General features: G+C 47.1%; 1 protein-coding gene across 6 annotated transcripts in view; it reads left to right on the forward strand.

The window, feature by feature from the left end:
• LRRC7 (leucine rich repeat containing 7) overlaps positions 1-20,201 on the forward strand; it is a 102,150-nt gene that overhangs the window by 63,265 nt on the left and 18,684 nt on the right. For 5 of the 6 annotated variants that reach the window (XM_039555870.1, XM_039555874.1, XM_039555872.1 and 2 more), the window contains 9 exons: positions 802-865; positions 4,762-4,836; positions 5,310-5,454; positions 6,367-6,439; positions 10,283-10,412; positions 10,804-10,919; positions 16,419-16,488; positions 17,830-17,929; positions 18,528-18,652. In XM_039555870.1, the coding sequence (XP_039411804.1) occupies positions 802-865; positions 4,762-4,836; positions 5,310-5,454; positions 6,367-6,439; positions 10,283-10,412; positions 10,804-10,919; positions 16,419-16,488; positions 17,830-17,929; positions 18,528-18,652 (898 nt within the window). Of the gene's footprint in view, positions 1-801; positions 866-4,761; positions 4,837-5,309; positions 5,455-6,366; positions 6,440-10,282; positions 10,413-10,803; positions 10,920-16,418; positions 16,489-17,829; positions 17,930-18,527; positions 18,653-20,201 lie in introns of those variants that run through there. The other variant, XM_039555873.1, reaches the window with a different exon arrangement.

The raw sequence follows: 20,201 nt of genomic DNA on the forward strand, positions 1-20,201 counted from the left end.
AGCCTGCTTGGGCCGTGACTGAAATGCTGAACCAGGGCTCTGGTTTTCAGCCACAGCATTTCAATAATAATCAGTTTTACCTCTGGTACAAATTGCAGAGATAAAATGGTTGATATTTCAGATCACAGCAATTAAGGCTGTGCTAATTTTTTGATTAGGATCTGATTACCTCAGGAGGCCTCTGAACTGCCTGTTGCCGTTCATGTTAAATGACTTAATTATTTTTATCCTCTCTTTTTCACTGCACCCCCCAAACCCAGTGTGGTGTTGGGAGCACTTTGGTCTGTCAGGGCTTAAGGAGAAATTCTGCACTTGGGATAAAACCCTGCTCTGTTTTTGCTCATGGAAACAAAGGCAAAAATTGATTTATTGACTTTGAACTTGATTAAAGCTGAACCTCAGGGCAGGGGCAGCCACGCTGGGGACCTGGCCCAAGAGTCCAAACGCTTTCTAGTGGTTTCTAAAAAACCACAACAAATGCATAAATCTCTATCAAAAAGCCACTGTTTCTGTTATATTTCATTTCAGTCACTTATTAATATAACATGGGGCATTTTCCCTGAGGTATGATGCAAAACTCTACCAAGATTTGTTTGTTTCTGTATAAAAATAACTGTTGCTGGCTTTTGAGTTCAAGAACCTCAGTTAATGTCTCAAGGATTGTTTAAATTTGCATCAGCATCAAAATGGTGCAATTCTTTTTTGCCATAACAATATCAATGCAGCTTTATTTTTATCCCAGCAAAATCTGACATTTTGCAAGTTAAAATCTCATTTTAAGTCTTTCCTAATCTGTTCCAGGTCAATGCACAAACTGACTCAGCTGGAGAGGCTCGATCTGGGCAATAATGAGTTCTCTGAGCTGGTAAGAAATGCTCCTGTTTCTAATGGGAATCCTGTGGGGTTTGGATGCTCTGTCCATGGGGCATTAATGCTTTTACTGGAAAGGCTTTGTTGGATCGTGGCCTTGGGCAAGGGACATATTTCCCTGTCCCATGGAAGGTGTTTCGTACTGCTGAGGGGAATGTTGGTGACCAAATGTGCTTCATCCCCATCAGGATTTTCTCCTCAGCTCAAGGTCGCTGAGCATTCCCCCTCTGAGCAGGTTGTTACTCCTGGGATGCTCCCTGGGGGATGGATTGAGGATCTCAGGATGAATTATTGTGTCAGTTAGGGGCTGATTTCTTAATGTCGTTCATTATATCTTGGAAATAATAGAGACTGCTATCACCAATGATTAGAAATTGCTTTTTATTAGCAAGCTGTGGCTGCTCCTGGATCCCTGGAAGTGTCCAAGGCCAGGCTGGACGGGGCTTGGAGCAGCCTGGGACAGTGGAAGGGGATGGAATGGGATGGGATTTAATGTCCCTCCCAACCCAAACCAGTCTGGGCTTCTGTGATTCCAGAAGAGGTAACTTTGGGACTCCCAAAGGAGTTTCTGTCCCTAACTCATCCCCAAAATCAGAATTAATTTCCTTGAGATTTAAATCTTCTGGGAATTTTCTCTGTTGTCAGCACAGAAGGTAGAAGATGCTGTTGCTGGGGAGTCCTGGAAGACCAGGATCAGAGATTACAGCCCTACAAGGGAATAGTTCCTGTAGCCTTAGTTAAAACTGAGATAATTCCACTTCAAACAAACCCTGAAATGTCACCTGGTGGTAAAAAGCTGTAGCAAAGTCTTTATGTCTGTTTTATGGAGTAACTCCCACCCTGTTCCAGGCTGCTCGTTTATTCCATGCAGGAGAAAAGAGAGGCTTTAACTCAGATTTTTAATTAAAATCTTCAGCGTGGATAAACAGAACAAAATTTTCAGAAGTGCTGCTTGGAATTTTAATTGTAGGAATTAAATCCTTCCCGAGTTCAGAGTGTCTCTTCTGGGGGTGGCTGGGGTTTGTGGTGTTTGAAAAGAATTGGACAATATTCCGTATTTTTCCATGGCAGCAGAGTGATCCCACAAGTGATAGATGAGGAGAGGGGTGGCCCCATCCTGCTGTTAGGGCCAGAATTCCCAAGGTGACTCATTTTTCAGGCAGCTGCTCCAAAAATGTAGGAACTGGAGCCAAATGGGCCAAGAGGCCAAGGAACAGTGGGAATCTGCAGGAATGCCTTAGGAAAAGTGGCACTAGTTAAACTCACACCTAGGAAAAAAGGATTAGAAGGTCCTGTGTTCATGGGTCCTGAAAATCTGATCTGGGTTTCCATAGAAATCTCCTTTTTATTGGAGGAAGATGAGTCGGTGGTGTGGGAGAGCTTCATTTCTTTGGTGTCCAGGGACTGTTGTGGCCCTTCCCTCAGACCTGGAAAAGTCCATGCCCTTCCTGCAGCCAGATGGAGCCACGGGCACGGGGCTGCCATGGCCAAAACGAAATAATTCCGTTCATCCACTCTGCTGGGAACAAGATTCCCAAATCCTGGGAGACGCGCGCGTTCCTGGAATGCAAATTGTGGCTCCCTAAATAGCAGCTGTATCCAAGATGTAATCAAGGAAGGGAAGAGGCAGCTCCTGTCATGGCTCTGCAGGAGCAGTGAATCCCAAGGTTTGGCATCTCCCTGGTTTTGGGGAGTCAAACCTGGCCCTGGGAAGAGGAGGAGCAGCAGCTCTGCCTGGAGCAGGTGAACGCTGGTCCCAGCAAGGACCAGCTTTGCTAAGTTTGGCTTCTCTCCATCCGGTTCCAGAGGTTCAGGAGTCTGCAGCCAGCAGCAAGGCTTTGGGAGGGATTCAGGGAGGGAAGAGGTAAAGGTGGGGAGAGAAGGAAAAGGAAAGAAGATCAAATAGAATGTAATTTTATCAAAAAGTCATGTGAATCTTCCATTCAGACTCCATCCCAGGAAGCTTTTCTGTATGGAAAGGGTTCCAGACCATGGAACAGGCTCTTGGAGAGGAAGATTAAGGAACATTTGGACAATTCCCTGAATAATACCGTTTAAGATTTGGTCAGACTGAATTGAACAGGGAGTTGGACTGGGTGGTCAATGTAAAACCCTTCCAGCTGTTCTTGTTCCTGTTCCTGTTCTTATTCCTGTTCCTATTCCCATTCCTGTTCCTGTTCTTGTTTCTGTTCCCATTCCTGTTCCTGTTCCTGTTCCTGTTCCTGTTCCCGTTCCTATTCCTGTTCCTGTTCCCATTCCTGTTCCTGTTCCCGTTCCCGTTCCTATTCCTATTCCTGTTACTGTTCCTATTCCTGTTCCCATTCCCATTCCTGTTTCTGTTCCTGTTCCTATTCCTGTTCTTGTTCCCGTTCCTATTCCTGTTCCTATTCCCATTCCTGTTCCTGTTCTTATTCCCATTCCTATTCCTTTTCTGTCCTGTTCCTATTCCCATTCTACTCTGTTCCAATTGTAGCAGCCTAAGTGGAAAATGAAGATATTCCCCAAACAGACCCGAACCAAAGCATTTCTGACAGACACAAACAAGGTTTTCATGCCACTTTAGTACCAACCCATCCACGAGATCTCATCTGGATCGTGGAGTGCCATCATGTGGAATATTCCATGGTGCTCCATAGTAACGGGAAATCCCATCATGCTGGGAAATTATAATCCAAGAAATTCCCCGTCAAAGTGTGCTCTGTACAGGGGCCTTGGAGAAAGGTGTCTGTTAATGAAAGGGATTTAAGAGCAAATTAAAGTTGAGAGGGGAAATTATGATTATCCATAATGACCTCAGCCCGTGAACACTCCAGAGGGATAAAGAGACATTAATCAGCGCAGGAACAAATAGTAGCAAATGACCATTAATCAATTTAGCCTGGAAATTAGAAGTGGTTTTAATCACTGAAGGACAGCAGAATTTCAATGGATTTAACAGAGGCAAAATAAATCATCTTTAAAATGTTCACCAATAGTTTTTAATAGAACTCATTATGTGGAGATGTGGAAAACAAGGAATGAGTTCTCCACCTTATCAGCTTTGTTCTTACCTGATGAGACACCAGGAGCTCCTCCCACAGTTCCTGGGCAAGTGGAAAATCAGATTTCTTCTGGGAGTGGCAGCATTCCAAACCAGACCACACGGACCAGCTCGAGGTCTCTCTTATGGTCTGAAGGTCCATTTGTTCCTGCCTGCGTTGGAATCATTCCAGGGCAATTGTACTGCTTCCAAATGCTGGAACCTGATTTGGAATGGACTATTTCATGGAATATTTCATGGCATATTTAATGCCAGGTTCTGCCAGGCTTTGAAAAAAATCTCTACAACTTGAGAGGGCAAAGGCAAATTCCAGGTCTTGGTTTGCTGTGGAAAGTGTTTCATGGGAAAGGAAAACACTGCTGAGGAAACCTGGGAATATATATTGTCCTGGATTTGTAGTTCTGGATTTTCCCAGCTGTAAGGAGTGAGGAGTGATTCGGGGACTTGCCTTTTTCAGCCTCTCTCCCTGGTACCCTGAGGTGCTGAAAAGAATGAACCAGATGAAAGTTTAATTTTGCAGCTCCAGGTTTTATCAGTGCCCATGATCCCTGGTGCATCCTGACTCCCGGGTGTGCCAGCTGCAGATATTAAATCTCCCAAGGATGTGTCCTTTCCACTCATTCCTTCTGCAAAAGCTGCTGAAATGTTACACGTTTTCATGAAGAGCAGCAGTGGTTAAATTACACGAAGGGAATGTTCTCTCCTTGTCCTTGAGCACCTGAAAGGCTGAGGGGGGCTGTAAAAAACCAAAGGGAAGTGAAGAGGGAAGCTTTTTTGTTAAGAAAATACTGATTTTTATTTAACTAAAGAAATACTGCTTTATTTAGCTGCCCATTTGTTCTTCTCCCCAGCCCGAGGTTCTCGAACAAATCCAGAATCTAAAGGAGTTGTGGATGGACAATAATTCCTTGCAAGTGCTACCTGGGGTATGGACATTTATTTTGTGGAATTATTGGGTGGTTTGGTGATTGCCTGGTGGGGAACACCTGCATTTCCTGGGTGGGTGCACAGAGTCATTAATGAATGAATGAATGAATGAATGAATGATTATAAAAGTTATGGGATGGTTCAACACAGAAAAGCTCCACCTGCCTGCTGGGAGGTGGGAATTGGGAATATCCCTTGGATCTGTGTCCAGCTGGAGAAATAGCTGCAGGCCCAGGAATGCCAAATTCCAGCAGATTTAATGAATTTGGAGCACATTAATTAACCAGGGTGGGGGGGAGGTTCCTTTTTCTCCTTTGAGGCCGAGCCCACCCCGGCCCTGCCGTGGGGACAGCAACGATCCAGAGGGTGCTGAGATAACTCCGAATCTGCTGGATTTGTGTGTCTGTCTCTAATTAACGCTCTAATTAACAGCTCTATCTGCTCAAGTAACTCTGTCTCACGTGCTATTAAGTCTATAGGGAAGTTAAAACAGCTCGTGTACCTGGATGTGTCAAAAAACAGGATAGAGACGGTCGACCTGGACATCTCGGGCTGTGAGGGGCTGGAGGATCTCCTCCTCTCCTCCAACATGTTGCAGCAGCTGCCAGATTCCATAGGTGAGGAAAGCTTGGGGATTCCTCTCAATTTTTTTTTTTTTTTTAATATATTTTTTTAAATTATTAGGATTATTTTTTGGGACTCCGGGATTTTATAACCGTGGAGCAAGAAGTGCCATTAAATGCCAAAGGGGGCAGAAAATGGTGTCTGGGCACTCCTGTTTTGTTAAGTTAGGAGCAGAATTCCATGGTCAGAGGGAATTGATCCACCTGGCTTGCTGTTTTAAGGAAAAGAAGCCAAGAAGGACAGAACTGATTTGGTTTAAATGTAAAAATCAGTCTGAGAGTGATGAGGGGAACAATGGGAAGCTCTGGCAGGAATCTGCTGCTCATTCACAGTGGAAAAAGGAAACAAAAAGGAAGTTATTCAAACTATTACTTTTCTTTTCTTTTCTTTTCTTTTTTTTTTCTTTTTCTTTTTTTTTTTTTTTTTTTTTTTTTTTTACACGCCTGGAATTTCTGGATTATTTGGGATCTATGGAAGTTCTGGGAGCCAGGTGGCTCTAGGCGCATCCCTCTGTCCATCAGGATATTTCCTTTCAGTCCCAATCCCTTATATTTGCTTTTCCCTTTCCCCTTGAACATGGAACTGTAGAATTCCTCCATTTGAAATCAATTTACTCCAATTCCAACATGGATTGCTAGTTAACAATGCTAATTATTGACACTCTTACTGGGTGTCTTCTCCTCCCATTTTCCATCTTGGTCTTCTATGTTTCCCCATCAATCCCAGGAGTTTTGTTCCATGGATTTCTGCCCAGATTGATTTTTAGAGGGCATTTAGCAGGAATATATCCATTTGGAACAATACTTCCTAAAATCCAGAGTGGAGCTGTTCGGGGTTGCAAATCATTGCTTGTGGGATCCCAGGAAATATCCACGGGAGCTGTTTATCCATAATTTCTCCTGCAGGATTGTTGAAGAGACTGACAACTCTGAAGGTGGATGACAACCAGCTCACAATCCTGCCCAACGCCATTGGAAAGTGAGTCCAAGTTTATAATTTTTAATTAAAATACATTTTCTCTTCTGCTCAAGGAGTGTGGGTTTTCAAATATAAAATAAAACAAATACACTGAATTATGAAATCATTTCCAACGCCCAGGTTGTGACACTTAAATTTGGAGCACCACTTTTAATCCTGGGGATTTCTCAGTGCCAGGGGTGAGAAGGTAAAATATATCCAATTTTCCAAGAGGAGAAACAAAGATTTCAGTGTGAATCAGTTGGGGGGAGCAGAGCAGCAAAAGTAGAAGAAGGAGAAGTATTTGGGGGAAAATCCATGTGTTCCCATGGCAAGGGCCAGGGCTTGGAGCTGGGAAGGATCTGGCTGTGGCCTCACAGGGATGGAGGGCTCCTAAAATATGTCAGAAACCTCCGTGGGAAAGCCAGAAGGATTCCAGGAGCTGGGCTCACGGGAAGCATTCGGGACGCTCTGCAGCCCTCTGGTGTCGGGTCTCACACGGCTCTGCCTCCTTCTGCTGAGGGTCTGCAGCTTGGTGGCACCCCAGGACCTCAAAAAGGATCCCGTTCCACCCCTGCCAGGGCAGGGACGCCTCCCACTATCCCGGGCTGCTCCAAGCCCTGGCCCTGGCCTGTCTCAATAAGAATTGAGCTGTTGTGGTGCCATTTGGGAAAAATAATCCATATTTGTGACCTGTTCAGCTGCAGCCACTGAAAGCCCAAGCTGGCTCATCCTTGGGGTGTTTATGGGACATTCATGGGGAGCATTAAAAGCTGGTGATGGGAATCACTGAAGGACAAATCTTTGCTCCCCAAATCTCTGTGGAGCAGTAAATTCTCTTCCAAGTGAAAGCTCCAAAGGCTCCAAGCTCTCCTGGATGCTGCAAAAAGATGGATTTCATATCCAGCTTCAGCAATTTTGGGAGTCAAGTTCTAAAACCTTTTAAAACTTTTTTATTTATTGAATTGCTCCAATTGAGGGGAAATCCCGTTTTTAACCCAACATCTGTTCAGTGTTTGTTGTGGAGCCTTAATTACATTTCCAAAGGCCCAGCCACAGCTCCGAGGTGGAACTGCAGAGCAGGTGGGATCACCTGCGATCTCCACGCTGTGGTGGAGCCCCTGGCTGTGCTTTTCCAGTGAGAAATTCCCTCTCCTCTAACGAGGGCAGAGTCTCCCACATCAGAATGAACTTGGCTCTCTGACTCATCCCTTTGGATGGATTCCTGCTGGGGCTCTTTCTCCTAAATCCCGGTGGTGGAACCCCCCCAGAGCCCGTTACTGTCACACAGGGATTGGCAGAGTGCAGGAGGGAACATTCCCTCTGGGATTTCTCCATGAGAGCACTTCAGTGCTGACTCCATGCTCTGGTGGGGAGTTCAACCCTCGTTTTTGGGATTTCTGCTCAAAGGACAAGCCCGTGGTAGCTCTGAGAGTGCACAATAGGCCCAGCTTAATCAAACATTCCACCCAAAATCAGGGATTCCCATTAATTCACTGACGGAGCCAAAGGCTGGGGATGTTGCCTGTGGGATCTGGGTGGGTGGGAAGGTGCCAGGGGAATTCAGGACCCACAGCTGGGCCTGGGGCAGTGTTTGGAGCTCGGGGGTGTTTGGGGCACGGGGCCAGTCTGTGCCAGGCGCTGCAAAGGCCGGAGCAGATTTGTATTCCCAGGTTTTAGCAGGATCTGGAGTGACGGAACCAGGGGGAATGGCTTTGAACTGGAAGGGAAAGGGCAGGAAGGGCACAGGTGAAGCTGTGGCTGCCCCATCCCTGGAAGTGTCCAAGGCTTGGAGCACCCTGGGATAGTGGGAGGTGTCCCTGCCCATGGCACTGGATGGGTTTTAGGGTCCCTCCCAACCCAAACCAGTCTGGGATTCTGGGATTCTTTGGTCTGCAAATTTCCTTCTGCCTGGTGCTGGATGAACAGTGCCTGGAGGTGACCCCTGGGATTTGGGCTGCTTTGGCCATTCCCTGGGTGCTGTGGCTGTAGGAAATGCAGCTTGGATCTTGGGTGGGCTGGAATTACTCTTCCTACTCCATGAATCTCTCTGCTTATCTCTCTGAGAATATTCCTCATTTTCCTTGGGCCATGAACTGCCCCGTTCCAGTGGGTGCCCCAGTGACCAGCAGCTGATTTGTGTCTGCCTTGCCTTGAACCTGTCGGGAAAGATGGGAATTTCTCCCAGCAGCACAGCCAGGTGAACGATATTTTACCTGAATTAGCACTGTCAGGATGATGGCTGCTCCTGCCAGCTTCCCCTCGTGCCCGATCCGTGATCCGTGAGGGACAGAAAATCCCTTTCTGAAGTGCAGCTCTTCCACCACAGGGGCTACAGAGGGGAAATACAGCTTCCCAGGGATTTTGGTGTTTCTATTGTGCCATCTCCTGATGGCAGGGGGCAGGAAAACAGCCGGGAAGGGCTGTGCCAGGCATCACCTTCCCAATAAAATTCCGGGCTGATAAAGTCATCCTTCACTGCCAGGGAAAGGTCCATGGATGCGGCTCAGAGTGTCAGATCTCCTGCTGGATTGGGAAGGTGGCAGCTCTCAATTAAGCTTATCTCCTTTCTGGGTGTGTTATCAGCAGGGAAAGGGGGAATTGCTCATCCTGCAGTTTACCAGGATTCCCACCGGGCTTCCCTCTGCTCCCGTGAAGCAGGGAAACAACTGAGCCTCTGCCTTCCCTGACATCCTTCTGTGTGTGGCTGGAATGAGTTGTGCTGCCTGCAGAGCCTGGTTTAAAGGAAAGCTGGAACAGAACCTGGCAGAGCCTTTGGATGTGTTCCAAGGAACCCTCTCCCTGATCCCTTTGGCTTCCCTGCCTGCCGGAGTGCAGCAATTTGAGGGGAGTTCTGAGGATTCCCTGGGAGGAACAGCAGTCCCTGGTTTCATGGGGTGTCAAATCTGAAGGCTGAAAGATCTTTTTAATTAAGAAACTGGAATAAAGGCAAATTAGATACAGAGTGAGGGGCCAACCCTGCAGCTGAGACTCCTGTGAATCCTACAGAGCAAGGTCTGTGGGAGGTGTTGCCAGAGCTGCACTTCTTATCAGATCCACCAAAATATTGGAGAAAAAAACCAGAGAATCCTCTGACAAGTCCCTAAGGCACTGGACAGGGAGACGGGAAATTTTAGGAAGAAATAATTGCTTGTCATTTGACCTTGCTATTGATTAAAGTACTTGAGAGTAAGAGGTGGAGTGTGAGGAGCAAAGGGGGCCAAGGAGCTGGGTGGTGGCACCTGTGGTGGTCACACAACTTTCCCTTGAAGAATTTTAATTTGCAGTCTCACTTTAGAAGAGAGTCAGGAAATATTTCTTCAGAATATTTTGGAATATGTCTATAGCCTCCATATGTACTATGTATATATTTGTATATCTCGCTCTATAACGGGTTTTACATCCATATATTCCCGTTGGGAAGTGTTACTTGGATTACCAAAGGTCACATTCTTGGTTCCAAATGAGTTGCTTGGAATTCTTCCTCATGTTCTTAAATATCCTCAATATCCCAGAAAATCTGAGTGATAACGTGGGCAAACCGAGTGGCCTTCAAGTGGGTTCCAAAAATCCTGTTCTTACAGACTTCTGCCAGGGAAATCGTGGAAATCATTGAATGATTTGGGTTGGGAGGGACCTCAAAGCCCATCCAGTGGGCAGGGCCACCTCCCACTCTCCCAGGCTGCTCCAATCCCATCCAGCCTGGCCTGGGACACTTCCAGGGATCCATGAGGAACCACAGCAGCTCTGCCCTGGATGTTCCCTCTCAGGGTGACGCCTGGAGCTGGTGAGGCTTTGGAGCCCGCAGAGGTTTGGGGTTGTTCATGGGATGATCCAGTCCCTAACGAGGGTTTCCCGTTCCAGCTTGTCCTTGCTGGAGGAATTCGACTGCAGCTGCAACGAGCTGGAGTCGCTGCCCTCCACCATCGGGTACCTGCACAACCTGCGCACCCTGGCCGTGGACGAGAACTTCCTGCCGGAGCTGCCCAGAGAGGTGAGCAGGGGATTCCATGGATAAATCCCAGGCTGTGGGAGCCAGGATTCCATCCCCGCCCCTACAGACACGTTATGTGCTCAGGCAGCTCCTTGTGCAATTGCATTGTCTTGATGTGCAAGAGCAAATATTCCTGCTGTGCTCAGTGGTAAAAAAGGGAGCAGTAAATCCATGGAAAGCTGGGAATATCCCGGTGAGGAGCAGCGGGAGGAACCCCAGGCATTCCCTGAGGTTGCTGCCAACAGAAAAATGTCATTTTCTGATTGACTCCTGGATTTTCTGCCTTTTGTGCCTTTCAGTAAAACCCACTTTAGCACCTCCTGACATGAAAAGTGACAATAAACACTCCCAAACTTGGGATTCCATCATTTTGGGTTTTGCATTCCCACAGATTGGGAGCTGTAAGAACGTGACTGTGATGTCCCTGCGCTCCAACAAACTGGAATTTCTTCCTGATGAGATTGGCCAGATGCAGAAGCTGAGGGTGTTAAATCTGAGTGATAACAGGTACAGTTCACAGCATTTTCTTTTTTTTTTTAGCCAATTTAAGAATTCATTTTTTTAAATTTAAGCTTTTCCTTTGAGGTCTTTGTAAAGATACATTTCTCTAAAATATACTTTAAAATAAAAAATTATCTTTAGAATTCTAGTTTAAAAATAATATAATTATCATTTAGTTCATTTAAACTGTAAGGAAAGAATCTTGATTGTTTTTTCATCTTTATGGTTTGGTCTCAGTTCCTTTGACATCCAAAGGAAAACTTCAGGAAAACTGAGTAAGGCCAAAATCTGGACCTTGGTGTGTTTTAATAGCTTAAACCCCATTTCCTTCTTTCATCTCCTGCTGTTTCCATCCAAAAACTGAGATATTTGGCTTTCGCATTGTCTGTAGCTTTGCAATATTTAATGATTAAAAAGCTGATACCCAGGGAATCAGGAAACAGGAATTTGTTGTCCTGCATCCACTGAAATCCAAGGAACATTTTTCATTTCCTTCCTTTTTTTTTTTTTTTTTTTTGGTCAAACCCCAGATTCCTCTGTCCTTTTGCACAGGCCTGTGCTTAGATAAGAAACAAATGCTTAAAATGAGCCTTTCTTGATCCCTGTCCTGTGCTGCCACAGGCACGTGGAAAGACTGAATTCCCCTGGGATTGGTCCGTGTGGATGTGCCAGGAATGTGGGAATTTGCAGTAGGACCACAGGTCTGCCGGGCAGTGCAAGATGCAGGGGGTGAATTCCATTTTCTCTCCAGGAATTTCCAACCACACTCAGGAAAAATTAGGGAAGGGCTTTCCAGCCCTGTGGCAGCAGTTTCATCGCTGAGATTCAGGTTGGACATAAATGATAAATTATGGAAAGCCATGGAAAACCCCCTGGAATACTCTTTGAAATTCCTTAATTCAGTTCCATTCTGCGTTGCAATCGTGTGGCATAAATTCCATCCTGTGTGGGCCTGTCCCAAATCCAGTGGATTTCCAGGTGGATATTCCCAAGGCTGGTCCCTTCTCTGCCCTGTGGAGACACACAGGAGGGCTCAGGAGTGGGGGGGCAGAGGACAGTGCTGATCCAGGATGTCCTGGGAGTTCAGGAATGCAGGGAGCCTTCCCTGGCATGTTAAACCACCCTGAGCAGGGTCACTGCCCCCTTTGCCAGCCTGGAATTGTGCCAGGAGTTTGAGCTGAGGAAGCAGGAAACTGTTGGGGGGCATTTGGGGTTTTTTCCCCATTTTTTCCCCAGTGATTTTCCAGCCAGGTCAGCTGCTGATTCCAGAGCCATCCGAGTGTGCAGGGACAGACTGGGATGCTGGGGTGGGACAGGGGGAGGCAGCTCAGGGGTAGGGGCAGGCAGGGCTTCCCAGCCTTCCTGGATTCCAGCAAAATTCCAGCTCCCTGCCCCTCCTCCTTTCTTCCCAGCTGTGAGAGGATTGGGATTTCCACTGGGGGGGGGGTGGGATTGTGGGACCAGTATCCCAGTGATGTGGGGTGGGATGTGCTGTTCCTTGGGGTGGGATGTGATGTTTGTTCACGGGGTGGGACGTGGCAGCTGTGCCCTTCCCACTCCCCCTCCGTGGTGTCTGGGGACCCAGATCCCAGACCTTCAACCCTTAAACCCGGTGGAATTGTCTCTAAACCTGGTGGAATCGTCTCCTGTACTCTTCTGGAGTGGTTTGGGAAGTGAACCTTTCCAAGCTGTTCCTCTCTTGTTGCTCTCAGCTCCGGCTGAGTTCGAATGTTGCCCTGCTGAGATGTTGGGATAATTCTTCTGCCATGGAACTTCCCACCTTAATGAGACTAAAAAGTCCCCACATTCTACTCCGAAGAGTCTGGATTAAGTTCAGACACCTTCTTATGTTGGATTTTCAGTGACTTTTTTACTTTTCTGTGGTCTCAGTTTCTTCACCACCATTCAGGCAATCCCTGCTGTTCCTTTGGATGAGTTCATGCCAAAGAAGAGCCAAAGAGAGCCAGGGCTCCACTTCCTGCTGGAACATTCCCATGTTCCCACAGCAGCTTTGGCCCTCTGCTCTTCCCTGGATCTGGCAGAGGAGGGAGATCCCAGGAGCTCTTTCCCTGGGTGCCCCTCCCAGCCCTTGGGAGAAGGAATTTTGCTCAGGGGAATCAGTGTTTGAGCCCCTCTCTGGTGCATTTTGGAACTGGGGCCAATGGGAATCCCAGATTCCATTTTGCTCAGGGCAGTCCGCGTTTGAGCCCCTCTCTGGTGCGTTTTGGATCTCTGGGCTCAGCCACTCCAGACCTTCACTCTGTTCCGTGTCTTCTCCTCATCCCTGGACGTTGGGACTTGCTGATCTTACCTGGCCAGAAGCCCTTTGAATTTCAGGACTTCCTTCAAACATCCATGTTGGAATTCCACTCAACCCAGGGCAACTCCAGCTTTCCTTCCCTGTGCCATGCCCCTAAAACTGTATCCAACCTTCTCATCTCCACACCTGGGAGTCCTCTCTCCCTTTATCTTCCCAGCTCCAAACCTTTCCAGAGGGAATGCAGGATTCTCTTGGCTCTGCCCAGCAGAGCCAGCAGGGGTTGGATCCTGGATCCTGGATCGTGGATGAGGTGGGGTCTCCCTGGGGCTGGAGCGGCCCAGCTCCGGTCAGTCCGGGAGCTCTGGCTCCCATGGGATCCATCCTGCCCCCGCTAGCTCTGGAGTGCCACAAGGTGGCTGTGCTGAGGTGTTTGTGCAGGTGCAGCTCTGTGGAAGCTCTGGGAGCTCCAGCTCATCCCGAATTTCTCCCAGGGGTGGCCTCAGGCGCTCATGGGAGTCTGGAAATCCCAAATTCCTTACCAGTAACCGGTGTCCCTGTCCATGGGTAGCCACAAACACCTTGTCTCCCATCTGCTTCTCCTCTTTCCTCAGAGTCCTTCCAGGTCTGAGCCCTGTGATTGAGAGGTAGAATTGTTAGAAAGTTCATTTGGGCTACACCTCCCTCAGAGCCTCGGTTACTGGTAAGTGACCTTTCTTTTAGTTCCAGATTGTTCTTAAAGGACTGAGTGAATTCCCCCTTCGTGTTCTTAAAGGGCTGAGAGAGAACCCACCCTTCTTGTTCCTAAAAGGGCTGAGAGAGAATCCCTCTTTCTGTTCCTAAAAGGGCTGAGAGAGAATCCCCCTTCTTGTTCCTAAAAGGGCTGAGAGAATCCCTCTTTCTGTTCCTAAAAAGGCTGAGAGTGAAACCCCTTTCCTGTTCCTAAAAGGGCTGAGAGAGAATCCCCCTTTCTGTTCCTAAACGGGCTGAGAGAATCCCTCTTTCTGTTCCTAAAGGGGCTGAGAGAAACCCCTTTCCTGTTCCTAAAAGGGCTGAGAGAGAATCCCCTTCCTGTCTGTGCATCCAGGGTCACAACTTGTCACTCCCACAGAATCCCAAAAAGCTCCTCAGACCTCCCCACCCATCCCCACACATTCTGCTCCCTGTGTCCCTCCCTTCTCCTGCTCAGGAATTAGGATTTCACTGCACCCCACGGCCCCTTCCCAAGCAGGGAACTGCTCCTGGATCCCCACCGTGGTTTGGAGCACGGTGTGGGGCTGCTTCCCACGGATCCTGATCTTCCAAACCCTCACACCCCCCTTTGTGTGGATTTCCCCTTGGAGAACTGGCACAAAGGACAACTCTCGGGGCTTTGTCTGGTGACCCCACTTGGGGTCGTTCACTTCCAGCACTGGATTTGTCCTGCTTGGGTCTTTGTTTGGAAAATTCTCTCTGAATGTCACCAAAGTGTGGATTGATGGATCCAGGGATATTTCCCAGGTGTTTGTGCTCCAGTTAATCATCAGGGGAAACTCTTCCCACACCCTGAGCCTGAATCTTAGGGCACAACAACCCCAGAATTTGATACCTGTGAAAATCCCAGTGGGTTATTTTACAGAAATGTGAGAAAAACTATTATTATCAAGAAAAAAAAGTTTCAATTCTGTGTGTCAGGAGGCTCCCAGTAAAAGCAAAGACCACAAAGACCCCTCAAATTCCCACATTTGGTATTTTTCAGATATCATAAACAGTATCAGTGCCATTTTCCTGGCTTTTCTGTAGTTCCATGGGTAATATTCTTCTTTTTACACAGTAATATCTTACTCTGGAAGTGTTTAGCCCTTAAGAACATCACAAATGATGTGAAAGACAGGATCTGGGATTAAAGATGGCAGGAATTTTTCTAAACCCCTCATTCCAGCCACTGGCAGTAACTTCTCCATGGCTGTGAAGTCCTTGGAATGTCATCCCAAAACTGGGCTGCTTTGGGTTGAGTTTGGGTTTATTCACCTGAGGAGCTTCAGGGGAAATGTCTCCTTTTTTTTTTTTTTTTTTTTTTTTTTTTTTTTTTTTGTTTCTCTCAAGGAAACATTTTCCATGTGGAAATCCAACACTGGAAAAACAACCCGGGCAGTTTTGCTTCTCCACACTCTTCCTGTGGATTGTGGCTTTCCTGGAAAATCAGTCAGGGTTTACAGCAAAGGAAACATTTTGATGATTAAGCTTTAAAGTTTGGCACTTACCCGTGGTGGGGGTGCAGGCTCTGGGGATGTGCTGCTCCCTGCCCCATTCCCAGTCCCAGCCCTGTTTCCAGTTCCCTGGAACAGCCCCACATCCCCTTCCAGCAGAGCAAGGCCCTCAGGGCGAGCTGTTGATGCAGGAGAATCCCAGCCCTGGGAAGAACAAGGCGTTTTGGGACAACACAGGTTGCCTTGGGGTAGTGGGAGGTGTCCCTGCCCATGGAACACTAGAATGGGATGGGATTTAAGGTCTCTCCCAACCCAAACCGTCCTGGGTTCCACGACTCTGTAAAAACACCCTGCTCAGAAGGAGTTACAGGAAAAACATCAATGAAGATCCCACAAATATCTCACCATCCATCCCCATTCCCACTCTCAGATCCCTTTTAGGAAATGGTGTTTAAATGTCTCATTAAAATGCTAATTTTTTCCCTGCTCCATTTAATTTTTCCATTTAGGTTCACCATGAATATTTATATTATTTTAATCTTTGGTCTGACATTCCGACAAAAATGAATTTTCCATCATCTCGGAGTGTTTCTGTTCCAAACTTCCAGTGTCCCACAAAGGGAGCTCTGTGAGCAACACTGAGGTTCCTCTAAACCTCCCCAGGACCAAGATTTTTTCTTTTCTCTGTCTCATAAGTTCAATTTTATTCCATTATAGCCAAAGGAAAATATCAGTCTCTCCTTGGTAGCAAAGGGTATGATGTCAGCAGTTCTACTTTCCAAGGAGAACTCTTAATGTGGAATATTAATCAAATGTTGTAGTACAATAATAACAATGATAACAATGATAACAATGATAACAATGATAACAATTATAATAATAATAATAGTAATAAGTGGAATGTTGATAAAATATTGCACTTTAGTAAAACTGATTTTAAAAAAGCAGTGAAATGTTAGCCACTCCAGTGTGGTCAAGATGAACATGCTGCACACCAATCTTCAAAAAAATGGTTTTGGAAATGAGGGATTCACCTTGTCCCAATATTCTCCCTTACAGACTGAAGAATTTGCCCTTCACTTTTACCAAACTCAAGGAACTGGCAGCCTTGTGGCTTTCTGACAACCAGGTAATGCCTTTCCATATTCCCATTTTCCTTAGGAAGGGGCTGTAGCCCCTGTCCATGAACCCTGACACTCAATACAAGATTCAGAGGAGTTTTGGAAGGGTTTGCTCCCAGCCCAGCTGTGGATTTCCATATCCAGCCATAAATCCTGCTGGGTATCATTTTTCAACAGGGAAAAATCACCTTTGCAGGATTTATTTTACCAGGATCAGCTTCTGCCTCCTTCCCAAAGTAGTAAATAAAGGGCAAAAGTAGCACAGGAGTATTTTGGAAGTAGAAACTCAAGATGTTTGTTCCCAAACTTGTTATTACCCTGTTCCAACCCTTTGCTCCATCTGCTGCCTTATCCTTGCCTTCCTCTTCCCTTTTCCCATCCATTCTCCCATCCCTGCATATTTTGGACTCCATGGCAGTCAGGGAGGGTTCAAACAAGTCAAAGATGCACAAGGACTCTGGGAGAAAACTCATTTCTGAGCCTTTGCAACCTGAGGGGGCCTGGCTTTGTTCCAGGCTTTGGTTTACAGCAGATATTCTTTGGAATTCTATTTTAAACCAAATTATGCAACAGGAACCCTGAGAAATGCAACAGTTCCAGCAGCAGCTGAGCCCTAAAATAAGTCTGAAATGTACATTTAGTTTTAGAGAGGAGCCAAAAATGTGAAAACTGAAAGGGGGGGGTAATAGAAAATTAGGATTAAATTTTAATGTGTTAAATGAGGATTCTTGGGGTTTTTTTCCCCTATGATTTCCATTAAAAAATTCACATTGCCTGGCTGTGCAGCCCAGGCACAGAACACCCCCAGCCCTTTAAATAGACAACATTTTCCAGCATTTTGACTTTCCTGTGGCAGAGCAGGGACTGATTTCCATTCTGTGCACTGTGACAGTGACTCCTGGAGCAAGCTTAGAGCAAAGCAGTGATAAAACATCCCCAGCTGAAGTCAAACACAGCAGGAGCTCGCAGGGAATGCTCCGTGGAAGTTCCACAGTGTCTTGCTCCCGGGTGAACTGACAACCCCCAGGAATTTACTCCCCATCAATAATTAACTCTTTGCTAAGCCTGGCTTAAAATACACCCCAAGAGGTGTTGAACTGTGTGGTGACAGGTTTGTTCCCTGATCCTTCTCCCTTGGAGCAGCGAGGTGGGATTCCTGATGTTCCCTGTGCTGGGAATGACAGGCACTGCAGGAGTGAGGAGCGGCAGAGGAGGCCCCACGCTCCTTGCAGCCCGTGGGGAGTTGGTTTTCCTGCAGAGCTGCAGCCAGCCTCGCATTCCCTGGGCACGGGAAGCCGGATCCTGCCCAGTCCCCCGAGTTTACGGATGTGTTTTCCCATTCCCTGCAGTCCAAGGCTCTGATCCCGCTGCAGACGGAGGCGCATCCCGAGACCAAGCAGCGAGTGCTCACCAACTACATGTTCCCCCAGCAGCCCCGCAGCGATGAGGGTAAAATTCCAGCAGCTCTGTGTTTGGAGAGGGGGAGGAATTCCAGAGGGAGGGAGAGGAAGGTTCGGCCATGGCTCCATGGATGGGCCAGGCCCACAGGACATCCCTGGTTTGGCCCCCACGGAGGAATCCTGTCATTCCCGGGCTGTCAGATTGGTGTTTCCTGATTGACCTTCTCAGATTGGCATTTTCTGGCTTACATTTTCGGACTGCCATTTTCTGAACCCCTTTTCTCTCCAGAGAGGCTCTGCAGGAGCAGTCTGAACCTGGCTCTGGGTGTGCACACACCGGGAATTGTTGGGAGCTGGGAATGTCCAGCCCTGTGCTCTGGGGGCTCAGGGCTCCCAAACCTTGCTGGATTGAGGCTTTGCTCCTCCCACAGCTCCATTAAATCCCAATTTTCACACTCCCCCTCTGCTCCAGGGCTGCCCCAAACCCTGGTGGTGCTTCCCACCACTCTGATCCCAGATTTCTTCATAACTCTGGAACGGTTTCTCAGTTCCCATTGTCCCCCTCGCATTTTCAAACCACCACCCAAGTGACCAGCCAGGAGAAGTCTGTTGGGATCATTCCCATCTCCCTTTCCAATTCCCTGCAGATTTCCAGTCAGACAGTGACAGTTTCAACCCCACTCTGTGGGAGGAGCAGAGGCAGCAGCGAATGACTGTGGCCTTTGAATTCGAAGACAAGAAGGAAGAGGAGGAAAATCCAGGGAAAGTTAAGGTAAGTTCTGCTGGATTTATTCTGGGATTCACATATTATGGACAGGGTTCAATATGCAGGTCTTGAATTGAACTGGGTTTGTCTTTTAATGTCACATTCCTGCTGTGTCCCAAGGGGAATTAACTCCCTGTTGGGAGACAGAATTACTGTCCAACCACGCCTTTTTTAGGAGTATTTGAATCCCATAGGGGATCCCATAAAGTAGAAGTCAACGAGGGCTTTGCAGCCTCATGGAATGTGCAGTGGAAAGGGCATCACTTGTAAAAAATGAAGTGCAAACACGAATTTCCTCCCCCAGTTTTGTGCAGTTAATGTCATTCCAGAGTTCTCCATCAATCCCTCAGTCAGCTGCATTGTCAGAAGGGTGTTTGCAAACCTGTCAGCCTTTACCTGGCATGAAAATGTCTATTCCTTGAATAATGTAAAGGAATTATCCCACACTTCAACCCTGCAAATTTCTAACTGTGGTAGAACAGCCAAGGTAAAATGTAGGGTCAGAGATAAGGTCATCTGAGGAGATTTAAATCAGATTTTACTTCTAAAACTAACAGTTCTCTTGTCAATAGCAATTTAACATTCCACTGAAAACTTGGTGGAAATTCTTGGTTTTTCTTTCCAATATTTTTCCCAGTTGGGAATTTTTCTCCAGCTCCTATACCCAGAGCTAATGGGCTCTGCTGCTATGGTGAAACAGAAAATGAAGCCAAAAGCAGCCTTCACCTCACAATAAATAGATTAAGGTGGAATTTTACCCTGGATGAATTGCAGGCTTATGGGCCATGCATGGAAAACAGCACCTGGGAAAGTTTTCTGTTGTTCCACCACTTGCTGCCAGAATTTTACCTGGGGGTGACATGGCTGAAGGCCTCAGCATGAACATTTTTAGCAGTTTTGCCAGACCTTTAAGGGCTAAATTGAAATAAATTGAAATTCTCAGCGGGCAGTAACCACCAACACTGCAGCATTTTATACCAGCAGAAGCAGTCTGCACCTTTTACCTCCCATCAAACGGAACTCTCAGCCAGACAGATGTTAAAACAGATTTGGTCACTGGGATTGTTCAATAACTCTTTTCCATCAAGGATTTTGAAGTTTGAAAATTCTCTCTTCGGGGTCAGGCTGCTTTTGCTGCAGTACTGGCATGGGATTGACAGGGAATACAGATCTCCTCTGGGATGGTAAGTGTGGATCAGTGAGGGGAAGATCTGCATCCCAGTGCAGCTGCCAGGAGTTTGGCTGTTCAATATTAACACTCCCAGGGATGCAGAACTCCTGCTGAAATCCCTGCCTGGGATTGTCTGTCTCATCCCAGCCCTCCAGTTCCTTCTCTCTGGCTGGAGTTCCCGAGGATTTGCTCTGTGCCTTGGCTCTCAGCCCTGCCTGCCTCAGCCCTTGCCCTTAAACCATGGCCTGAGCTCTGGGAGACACCAAGTGCCTCATTAGGCCACCCCTAAACACGGTTTCATTCAACCATAATTGAAGCAGAGCCTGGGTGCTGCTTTCCAGACTTAATTTATCTTTTTCTGGTGGAATTCTTTATGAGAAGTGA

The sequence above is a fragment of the Corvus cornix genome, chromosome 8 (assembly GCF_000738735.6).
Source record: "Corvus cornix cornix isolate S_Up_H32 chromosome 8, ASM73873v5, whole genome shotgun sequence".
Classification (NCBI taxonomy): domain Eukaryota; kingdom Metazoa; phylum Chordata; class Aves; order Passeriformes; family Corvidae; genus Corvus; species Corvus cornix.